The sequence below is a fragment of the Oncorhynchus mykiss genome, chromosome 7, assembly GCF_057628025.1.
Source record: "Oncorhynchus mykiss isolate SJ-2025 chromosome 7, ASM5762802v1, whole genome shotgun sequence".
NCBI classification, from domain to species: domain Eukaryota; kingdom Metazoa; phylum Chordata; class Actinopteri; order Salmoniformes; family Salmonidae; genus Oncorhynchus; species Oncorhynchus mykiss.
In genome coordinates this window covers 19,785,316-19,797,327 of record NC_143028.1, presented here as the reverse complement: position 1 = coordinate 19,797,327, position 12,012 = coordinate 19,785,316, and the positions used below count along the sequence as shown (strand labels likewise).

General features: G+C 40.7%; 2 protein-coding genes across 7 annotated transcripts in view; both read right to left on the bottom strand.

Moving 5' to 3' along the window:
* Positions 1 to 5,970, bottom strand: part of LOC110527559 (1-acyl-sn-glycerol-3-phosphate acyltransferase gamma) — a 30,282-nt gene extending 24,312 nt beyond the window's left edge. The window contains exon 1 of one of the 3 annotated variants that reach the window (XM_036983046.2): positions 5,646 to 5,970. The gene's annotated coding sequence lies outside the window, so the exon portion shown is untranslated. Of the gene's footprint in view, positions 1 to 5,362; positions 5,508 to 5,645 lie in introns of those variants that run through there. The other 2 variants (XM_090240527.1, XM_090240528.1) reach the window with 2 other exon arrangements.
* A 1,405-nt stretch (positions 5,971 to 7,375) lies between these two features.
* The window catches only part of pdxkb (pyridoxal (pyridoxine, vitamin B6) kinase b), a 33,286-nt gene continuing 28,649 nt past the window's right edge, over positions 7,376 to 12,012 (bottom strand). For 2 of the 4 annotated variants that reach the window (XM_036983043.2, XM_036983044.2), the window contains one exon: positions 7,376 to 10,864. In XM_036983043.2, the coding sequence (XP_036838938.1) occupies positions 10,746 to 10,864 (119 nt within the window). In that variant the 3' untranslated portion in view covers positions 7,376 to 10,745. The remainder of the gene's footprint in view (positions 10,865 to 12,012) is intronic. The other 2 variants (XR_005052556.2, XR_016497140.1) reach the window with 1 other exon arrangement.

Sequence of the window (12,012 nt, the reverse complement as noted above, 5' to 3'; positions counted from 1 at the left end):
CAAAAGCATGTGAAATTTATTGTCAATCAGTGTTGCTTCCTAAGTGGACAGTTTGATTTCACAGAAGTGTGATTGACTTGGAGTTACATTGTGTTGTTTAAGTGTTCCCTTTATTTTTTTGAGCAGTGTACATGGCCCTTATCTTTCATCAGTGAGAAGGAATACTTCAAATAAAAGATACACTTACTGTAGCAGTTTTGCACAGATCCATACCATCTTAGAGTGCCTCCATCCGAGGAAACTACACTTTCGCTACACTTCCTGAGTTACGCTTACACACAGTTGTTCAGAGCATGCTAGATAGCTTAACACAGGCGGTCGCCTCGTCTTCCATATGTTTTCCATAAACAAGCGCTGTAACATGGAGATATGACCATGTGGAAACACTAATCCTATCAAAGTTTGTATGATTTTAACCTTGTTTTTTAAAAATAATTTCTCGCTGATATGAAAGATAAGGTCATTATGGTTCCGAAAACATACCACAAGCGCCACGTGTTAATGTTCAGGTCCCCCTACAGAAAATGCCTTGACTCTTATGTGACTTATGTATAATGTAATGGAACTGAGTCATGATCAAGGGCTAGTGGTTGACTGACATTAGCTGATCTAATTCATTCACACGTGGGAGTGTATTATGAACATAAATAGTTGCTGGTTAATTCCGCATGCATATTTATACTGACTTTAGTTAGCTAACACACTCCAATTTTCATGTGAATGCCAGCATTAACTGAGAGTCACAGCTAGCTAGCTAGGCTAACTTCTCCTAGCTATCTAGTTTCTCTCTAACGTTAACTCGAACTTGGTTGTAACCCTAATATGTGACTGGAGTTGAGCCTATTATTTCAAGTCTGTATCCTACAAATAAATCAATTGTGAAGCATTTGCGAGTGCGACACACTAGGTTGGCTGGAACATTAAGCGCTCAGCATTTAAACAACATTTTGTTGTATTAAATAATTAGTCTATAAATTGTGCATTTAGACTGTGAAATACTTACAATTAAATTAAATTAAAAATGCCTTACTAGGCTCAGTCTACAGAGTCTGTTGCTTCAGGCCCATGAGATGGTGCAGGCCAGCAGCGGAGAACACCCTCTCGGCGCAGTGTGGTGGCAGGACAACAACCTCTCCCTCAATGTGAGCAAGACAAAGGAGCTGATTGTGGACTACAGGAAAAGGCCGGCCGAACAGGCCCCCATTAACATCGACGGGGCTGTAATGTAGCGGGTCATGAGTTTCAAGTTCCTTGGTGTCCACATCACCAACGAACTATCATGGTCAAAACACACCAAGACAGTCGTAAAGAGGGCACGACAGCACCTTTTCCCCCTCAGGAGACTGAAAAGATTTGGCATGGGTCCCCAGATCCTCAAAAAGTCGAGAGCATCCTGGTTGCATCTCCGCCTGGTATGGAAACTGCTCGGCATCTGACAGTAAGGTGCTACAGAGCGTAGTGTGTATGGCCCAGTACATTACTGGGGCCAAGTTTCCTGCCACCCAGGGGCTATATAATAGGCGGTGTCAGAGGAAAGCCCAAAAAATTGTCAGAGACGCCAGTCACCCAAGTCATAGACTTTTTCCTCTAATTTATTTTATTTATGTATTATATTAAGTTAAAATAAAAAAGTGTTCATTCAGTATGGTTGTAATTGTCATTATTACAATTCAACAACCTTTTTCAGGATCATGTCTTTCAAAGATAATTCGTAAAATTCCAAATAACTTAACAGATCTTCATTGTAAAGGGTTTAAACACTGTTTCCCATGCTTGTTCAATGAACCATAAAAAATTAATGAACATCCACCTGTGGAACGGTCGTTAAGACACTAACAGCTTACCGATGGTAGGCAATTAAGGTCACAGTTATGAAAACTTAGGACACTAAAGAGGCCTTTCTATGGACTCTGAAAAACACCCAAAGAAAGATGCCCAGGGTCCCTGCTTATCTGCGTGAACATGCCTTAGGCATGCTGCAAGGAGGCATGAGGATCCCCCCCCCCCCCCCTTTGTTCAGGGACACATTATTATATTTCTGTTAGTCACATGTCTGTGGATCTTGTTCAGTTTATGTCTCAGTTGTTAAATCTTGTTATGTTCATACAAATATTTACACAAAACCTCTTGGAACTACCCATCCCGGATCTGGGAGAATTGTCATCAACTACACTAATTAGCATAGCGCAACGGTCAAATAATATTACTAGAAAATATTCATATTCATGAAATCACAAGTGAAATATAGTGAAACACAGCTTAGCCTTTTGTTAATCACCCTGTCGTCTCAGATTTTGAAATTATGCTTTACAGCCAAAGCAAGACAACCGTTTGTGTAAGTTTATCAATAGCCTAGCATAGCATTATGTCCAGCTAGCAGCAAGAAGCTTGGTCACGAAAATCAGAAAAGCAATCAAATTAATTGTTTACCTTTGAGGATCTTCGGATGTTTTCACTCACGAGACTCCCAGTTAGACAGCAAATGTTCCTTTTGTTCCATAAAGATTATTTTTATACCCAAAATACCTCCGTTTGCTGGTCACGTTATGTTGAAAAATCCACCTGAAATAGCGGTCATGACAACGCTGAAAAAAAATCTAAATTATATCCACAATATCGACAGAAACATGGCAAATGTTTTTTATAATCAATCCTCAAGGTGTTTTTCAAATATCTATTCGATAATATATCAACCGGGACAATTGGCTTTTCAGTAGGAGCGAGAGGAAAAATGACTACCTCTGTCTTTTACGCAAGAATCACTCAGAGCCCTCAGCTGGCCACTTACGCAATATTGTCGTTTACACTCATTCTTCAACATTAAGGCGTGAAACTACGTCAAAATGCTGTAGACACCTTAGGGAATACGTAAAAATAGGAATCTGGTTGATATCCCTTTCAATGGTCAATAGGGGTACATAGGAACACAACGGTTTCAAAATAAGAGGCACTTCCTGATTGGATTTTCCTCTGGGTTTCGCCTGCAATATCAGTTGTTATACTCACAGACAATATTTTGACAGTTTTGGAAACTTTAGTGTGTTTTCTATCCTAAGCTGTCAATTATATGCATATTCTAGCATCTGGTCCTGAGAAATAGGCAGTTTACTTTGGGAACGATATTTTTCCAAAAATAAAAATAGTGCCCCCTAGTTTCAAGAGGTTCAGTTTGCTGAAAATAAACACAGTTGACAGTGAGAGAACGTTTCTTTTTTTGCTGAGTTATTATTATATATATATATATAAAAATAATTAATCGGGATCGGCTTTTTTTGGTCTTCCAATAAATCGGTATCGGCGTTGAAAAATCTGAATCGGTTGACCTCTACAAGACATGTCTGATTCGTGCCTGTCTGAGTGGACTAATCCATTGTGGATGCCGTGGGGGTGGTGCAATCCATCACTAAGACATGTGCTACTGAAATTGTATATGATTAGAGAAAGGGGGATACCTAGTCAGTTGTACAACTGAAATGTGTCTTCCGGATTTAACCCAACCCCTCTGAATCAGAGAGGTGCGGGGGGCTGCCATAATCGACGTCCACGTCTTTGGATTAACTGCTTTGCTAAGGGGGCAGAACGACAGATATGTACCGTGTCAGCTCAGGGATTCTATCCAGCAACCTTTCAGTTACTGGCCCAATGCTCTAACCACTAGGCTACCTTATATTATGTAAGAACAATGGTGCAACACTAATAAAAATAATATTATTTTATAACAAATGCACATTCTCCTGTGTTGGATAACAATCGCTGTCTGTGGTTCTGAAACATCAGTGTGCTGTTGAATAGGTGCCTTTTCCTAGACAATGTTGCTATGTGCCTAATAGCAAAGTTAACCAGCATATTGGTGTTGAGAACAATGCGACTGAAATAGCAGCGGAGTTAGGGGACGAGAACTGTTTTGTGCAAAACGCAAGGTAAGCCTACACAAAACACAGCCTTTATTTTAAGTGCTACTAAAATCCCTTATGGGAAAAATGAATGGTGGAAAAACAATTGCAACCATTTCTTGTTTGACCTGGTACTCTATAGCAGCACACAAGTAGTTTACAAAAAAATGTTATAACAAAATAATATTTTAAAAATAATACAAAAAACAAATACTAAAAATAAAAATGACAAAAAAGTAGCCTACAAATGCATGATGGGCAGGCACACCGACAGTGTTATTGCACAAAATGGTATGCACTATCATCTGAAGAGGTATGTGGCAGGGTCTACAGTCAATCACGGATTACAAAAAGAAAACCAGCCCCGTCACGGACCAGGATGTCTTGCTCCCAGGCAGACTAAATAACTTTTTTGCCCGCTTTGAGGACAATACAGTGCCACTGACACGGCCCGCAACCAAAACGTGCAGACTCTCCTTCACTGCAGTAGACGTGAGGAAAACATTTAAACGTGTCAACCCTCGCAAGGCTGCAGGCCCAGACGGCATCCCCAGCCGCGCCCTCAGAGCATGCGCAGACCAGCTGGCTGGTGTGTTTACGGACAAATACTTAGTTTCCACCATAATTGGCAAATTAATTAATTAAAAATCCTACAATGTGATTTTCTGGATTTTCTTTTCTCATTTTGTCTGTCATAGTTGAAGTGTACCTGTGATGAAAATTACAGGCCTCTCATCTTTTTAAGTGGGAGAACTTGCACAATTGGTGGCTGACTAAATACTTTTTTGCCTCACTGTACCCTACATTATTCATCTCGTATATACATGTATCACTAGCCACTTTAACTATGCCACTTTGTTTACATACTCATCTCATATGTATATACTGTACTCAATACCATCTACTGTATCTTGCCTATGCCACTCTGTACCATCACTCATTCATATATCTTTATGTACATATTCTTTATCCCCTTACACTTGTGTCTATAAGGTAGTAGTTTTGGAATTGTTAGCTAGATTACTTGTTGGTTATTACTGCATTGTCGGAACTAGAAGCACAAGCATTTCGCTACACTTGCATTAACATCTGCTAACCATGTGTATGTGACAAATAAAATTTGATTTGAATGTGTACATCAAAGGTTCAACATTCAGCTTCTACTACCATTTCTGTCAAGCCGTCTACGCGTACAGTTTGATGCATATGTTCAATAAATCCAATGTATGCGCCACACAGAACGTACTACAACAACTGCCTCTGCAACGCAATGCTGTAAGGCAAACGCAGCGTGCCATTGGAAATGAATGTACTTCTGGTACCAAAATGCAAAAACACCCAGTGTGATAGAGGCGTGAGCTCACGAAGTGAGCGCTACTGGAGAAGGCCGAAGCTCCAGCCTTGGAAAACTCGTTCAGCGCTCCAGTCAAATTGGGCACGCTCTGCTCACATACTGTGGTCATACCTACCAAACCTGAGTCCAGACTGCTATGCAGTGATATGTTAAATTAGGTGGCATGTTAGCTAGCTACTGCAGTGGTTTTACCTATCTAGTTAACCAGGGGTGTATTCATCACGGAAACCGTTTACCGTTTAACAACCAAACGGAAATGAGGCGGGACCTACCTGCATTTGTCCAATAGAAACTCTGGTTTAGGTTGTCCGTCTGAGTAAACGTTTTGCAACAGAATCGACGTAAATATTATTTACACCTCTGCTAACTTGGATAGCATTTTAGCTAGCTAACGTTACCTGATTTCTGGATCCCGACGACGTGGAATGCTACCAAACAGGTCCAACGCGTTGCTTTTCAACTCAAGACATAAATAACATTGGTGTCTTTGCACCACAGAGTCATAGACGCATATATTTTTCAATATAAAGGTTTATCTTTTAGCTAGCTAGCTACATCCTTCTGTGAAACATGCAACTTCCTGTCTATCCAACCACAAACTCTGTCCCCCTGGAAACAATGCATAACAATAAAGAGTATCTATTATATTTCCAAGATAATCGAGTGACCACTCTAACGATGGTAATACGTGTCCTCAAAGATGGAAGGCAGGTGGGAGGTGGCGAGATCAGGTGGGACCATTCTAGCCAATGAGAGGCCAGATACGCGTGTGCACAACAGTCACAACACCATAGACACAACTCGGATATAAAGTTGATGTTTTTTCTGCCGATATGCTACGTGCATCCAATTATATCAGTGCACCCGTAACAACCTAACCATTACCGAACTTATATTGGATCAAATAAGCCTCACGTAGCAAATTCATTGTTTTTTTGTTGACCAAATTTGACTCTCTCATCGACCTCTTTGGCAGAGAGTAAACACTCTCGCTTTGCCTCTTCCTCTCTGATAACAAGCCAGCGTTTCCATTATGTCCCCTCTCTCACCCAACACCTGTGACGGAATTGTAATGCAGGTAGATATCCCTGTGACTCGTTTCATTCTGAATATGTTAGGGGTTTTTCCTACATTGAACTTGTGAATTCCATCAGATCATGAATTATTTTTGCCAGTTTGGTCAAGGGTGACCACAGAGTTATGTCATCTTGGTTTCCATGGCAAAATGCTCTGATTTTAAATGTTCTCCACAAGCTGTTTATGCGTGTTGTGTCTTATAATAACTGAGGTATACCCACATGAAACATTTATGATCATTAATTGACAAACCCATACAGTGAGAGGGAATGCAGTTTTCAACAGACAGTACTGAAGACCCTCCAGAAAGTAGGTGTAAAGGCAGTACTTGACTTGGGCAGGACCTCACACTGCCAAAGGAGCTAAGAACCGGCACCTCAAATGTTCTACTGCTTGAGCTCTTGTTCCTCTTATATAATATTATCTCAAAAGTATTGTGGAGCTCTTGCACCTAAATATAAACAGTACCGGCACCCAAAATGAGTACCGGCACCTATTTAAGTCCAAGTCAAGCACTGCCTATAGGTATCATCTTAGGTATTCTAACTCTGTGCAAACTGGTATACCGGTGTTCAGTTGAGTATAGGTAGACAGCATATGTGATTATGATCTTTCATTGACCATGCAATACAGATATACAGAATACCGTTTTTGACAAGCACCCTACCAGTGTCATGTTCATGAATTCAATGAAATAGTCAACCTTTGTTTGTCTGTCGTATTGGAGGAAACTAATATTCATATTAGTTGCTTGTAGTAAAGTGTCCCCTGATAGGCATGCATTGGCTTACGTACATGACAAGCATCGTATGGGATATGTTACCAGGAAAGTTAGTTACCCGACATTGCAGGTAGATATTGAATGTACAAAATGCAAACACCTGTCTATTTCAAATATACATTTTCTTTTGCATGTAATTTGTATCTGTTACATTTTTTTATGTTTTATTTTTTACATACTTTCAGTTTCAGCCAACTATGGACTTCCTTGACCGGCCCCTTCCTTTGGCAGTGTGTTGATACTCATTACTTACAGAAAAAAGCAGATGGATATAATATAATCATTACTTTATTTTTATTGCATCATAACATACATATCATATATTATAAATGTGGATTTGTACACTACAATCTTCATTGTAACATGTTATAAAATATTCAGGCTCAAAAAACGAAGCACTAAAAACTTTACCAAACAGTTAACACATTTCATTGTTTGCCCATTGAGAAAAGAAAATGTAAAAAGAACATCTTCAACATAAGAACAAAACAAAAGAAGAGCCAAGCATAGACTGGTCACTGTTAAAACCACTAAGGGACAGATACAGTTACAAAGGCAGGGGGTAGTAGGGGGCACTCAGTTGCGCTTAATGCTGCATTCGTAACCAAGTGAGAAGTGGGAATTTACCACATACAACTGGGAAAAATCCACTTGAACGGCCCTCCAACTGGTAATTACTTGTGGGAAACTTGTCCACCATCCTGAGCTCCCCATTCTCCTACATGCTGACATCATCTACTAAGGATATAACCTCGATAATAGCATTTCCGGCAGTTAAATGCAACAAAACATTATTTATAAAAAATCTATTAATATGGTTTTTGAACACTATAATTTGTTTACAAGCGTGACAGCTGTATTTTTAGTTTATGTTTTTTGCAGCTTGTTGGCCATTAGTCAATCAGCGTTTCGACGAGTTCAAAGCAGGAAATTGCAACCAACTCGTTTTTTACGACTTCACAACTTGTAAATTCCCAACTCCCACTTGGTCACGAATGCTGCATTAGTCAAAGATCTCCCTTTCTGTACTGACATCATGGTTAATATTCTAGTGTTGCCTACTGTTTCTTGTATACACATGGCAAGAGTATATGTTATGATACTTTGCCAAAGGGACTATTTTAGGAGAGAGCCAACACTACAGCAAACACAGTGGTCCAAACAAAGAAACATATTTTATTTATTTTTTATATATATTCATTACTTTTATATATTTAACCTTTATTTAACTAGGCACTACCTTGAATCAGATGGGACATTCCAAAATCTCTTCTTCCCTAATATTCAGCCAATAGCACGTGGCTCAATTGCAGTAGTGGTGAAACCCCAAAAATGGGTTAAGGATGATTGTTGACATGTAATGCCCTACATTGGCATTTTTTCTCATTTTTTCTAGACCAAAACACAAAATGTTGCACACCGTTACATGTCAACAATCATCCTTAACCCATTTTGTTTTTGTTTCACCACTACTGCACGTGCTATTGGCTGAATATTAAGGAAGAAGATACTTCGGAATGTCCTATCTGATTCAAGGCCGCGCCCTCAAATATATGTTTCAGAAATTGGCCATATCTTTAGCACAGATTCATGATCCACAGTACATGACATATTTATACATATACTTTATATATGTATAAATAACATACATTTTGTAATCCCCCGTGAACGATCCCTCTACGTTTCCCCCAGGGAATGTGTTAAAACATTGCTGCAACAACAGTCAATATGTTGTTTCCATGGTTTCCCACAGAATACTGGGGGAGCTGAAGATTTAGTTATGTGACCAGACTCCATTTTGCAAGGCAACCCACTTCAGACCAACATATATATATATCGTCCGAAGACACAGACAGCCTCGACAGCCTCGACCTTCGAACTCCCCCAAGCTCCTACTCAAAGTACACACTCGGACCACTCAATGGCAGTTTTAGGTGCTTCCGTTTTGGAGTTCAATGCCCACATACAGTATTTGGGTTCAAAAGCTGGCACAGCCAACAAACCTCATCACCACCGACTTAGTCAGCAGCTGGGCTATTTCTACAAGAGCACCGGAAAGGCTAGTTTCTGGATGATAAGACTTTGCTTCTCTTCTTTTTTTATTAATTTTTTAAAACTAGTTTCCCCCCACCCCAACCCCTCCCCTAAAACCCCCAAACCCCATTACAGAGGAAATATACACTTACATACATGTACATACTCTCACATACACACACACACACACACACACACGCAAACACACACATGTACAGTAACGCACAATTGGAACATAGATTAAACAGTTCACTGATTTCATGAAAAGCTGAGGAGTAAGTACATGTCAGTCAGAGCAGAACTAACCCCTGATTGGTCCTGCACACGGACACTCCCCCGCCTGAGGAGAAATGGTTGTAACATAGCATCACCAGAAAGATCAAATCAGCTTTCTCCACATTGTTCATTCTTCAGAACAGAGCGTAAAATATGGAGAATTCCCCACAAAGCAGGGGAAGACAGAAAACTTACAGCAAGTTGGCTAAATAACAGGAATCATATTAACTTTATTGCAATTTCATGTCTGTTTCAGGAAACAGCCAGTTTGGCACTCTCTAACATAATTTGATTTCACAAGTTTGGTACAGACAGAGAAACCATATCAATATTATATCTGCCCAAGATATGTAAATATACAAACACATAAAAAAGTATATGAATGTTTTGCTTAATTTGTATGTATAAAATGAACAGTGTAGATTATCCTTGCTAGTCCTTGCAACCAATTAAGAACAAAATAAAAGACATACGCATGGTAATTCCAATAACATTGAAATTTGAACACACACGGATCATACATCAACAAATGTTGAAATGATAGATCTCCAGCATTTCACACATTGTAAATAACAAACAACACACAAAAACGTACAACCACAAAGTTAGTGACGTGCTTACAATGATCATACGCTGATCATGATCTAAGCACCGAACATGGACAATTGATTTAAGAATCAACATACCCAAAACCATTGTCCTGTTGTGACATATGAGGTAAAACGTTTATAAACCACCACTCCTCCACTCAAATAAGTGCCTCAGAGTCTATCCTATCCCTGATCAGTATTCTGCCCTCAGCTGTGCATATATTTCACAAGGCTTGATTGATTGACAGATTGTTGATTGGTTGATTTTTGTAGGCCAGATATAACCTCGGCCTAGGCTTTAGCTAGCCTGAGCCACCACATTGCCACCGTAGTTAGCTAGTGCTGCAACTCCAATAGGCCTAAGCCCTGTGATGCCTGGCCTTGGAATAGTCTAGGCCTGGGCTGGCCTGTGCTGTGAAGATGTGTGTGCAGGACAAACCAAGAGGTTAGGCAAGCTCAAAGAGGGAGTGGGAGAGATAAAGAGAGACCGAGAGAGACCAGGTTGTCGAAAAGAGGTGTCTGAGTGCAGTAGCCCCCACCCCGGCCCACTCAGGTCTTCCCCTCCTCTGCTCACCCCCCCATCTGTCCATCCATACCCTGCTAAGTCTCCTCATATGGAAATGTTGTGCTCTGTAAGAGATTTCTAAGGCAATGTCACATTACAGATCAAAATGTACAACACCTATACATTGTGCGGTTGTGGCGCGGGGGGGGGGGGGGGGGGGGGGGGGATTGGGGCTCTATAGGTTTAGGACAGTAGCCTCCATCACGATGGCAGGGTCCTCAATGTCTGCTTTACTCTGAACCATCCTCAGCTCCAGTTGAGGCGGGCTGGGTTTTCGGCCAGGCCCTGCTAAATCTGACAGGGAGAAGGAGATGGGGGAGGTGAATCACCCAGGGAAAGAGAAAAACAAAGACAGAAGGAGCAAATGAACGCTCAAGCATCTTAAACACGAAGCACATATACAGTGGGGCAAAAAAGTATTTAGTCAGCCACCAATTGTGCAAGTTCTCCCACTTAAAAAGATGAGAGAGGACTGTAATTTTCATCATAGGTACACTTCAACTATGACAGACAAAATGAGAAAAAAAATCCAGAAAATCACATTGTAGGATTTTTTATTAATTTATTTGCAAATTATGGTGGAAAATAAGTATTTGGTCAATAACAAAAGTTTATCTCAATACTTTGTTATATACCCTTTGTTGGCAATGACAGAGGTCAAACATTTTCTGTAAGTCTTCACAAGGTTTTCACACACTGTTGCTGGTATTTTGGCCCATTCCTCCATGCAGATCTCCTCTAGAGCAGTGATGTTTTGGGGCTGTTGCTGGGCAACACAGACTTTCAACTCCCTCCAAAGAATTTCTATGGGGTTGAGATCTGGAGACTGGCTAGGCCACTCCAGGACCTTACGAAGCCACTCCTTCCACATTCTCCCAATCTTCTTCTTGATCAACCAAATGCTCTCTAGCAAACTTCAGACGGGCCTGGACATGTACTGGCTTAAGCAGGGGGACACGTCTGACACTGCAGGATTTGAGTCCCTGGCGGCATAGTGTGTTACTGATGGTAGGCTTTGTTACTCAGGTCCCAGCTTTCTGCAGGTCATTCACTAGGTCCCCCCGTGTGGTTCTGGGATTTTTGCTCACCATTCTTGTGATCATTTTGACCCCACGGGTGAGATCTTGCATGGAGCCCCAGATCGAGGGAGATTATCAGTGGTCTTGTATGTCTTCCATTTCCTAATAATTGCTCCCACAGTTGATTTCTTCAAACCAAGCTGCTTACCTATTGCAGATTCAGTCTTCCCAGCCTGGTGCAGGTCTACAATTTTGTTTCTGGTGTCCTTTGACAGCTCTTTGGTCTTCGCCATAGTGGAGTTTGGAGTGTGACTGTTTGAGGTTGTGGACTTTTATACTGATAACAAGTTCAAACAGGTGCCATTAATACAGGTAACGAGTGGAGGACAGAGGAGCCTCTTAAAGAAGAAGCTACAGGTCTGT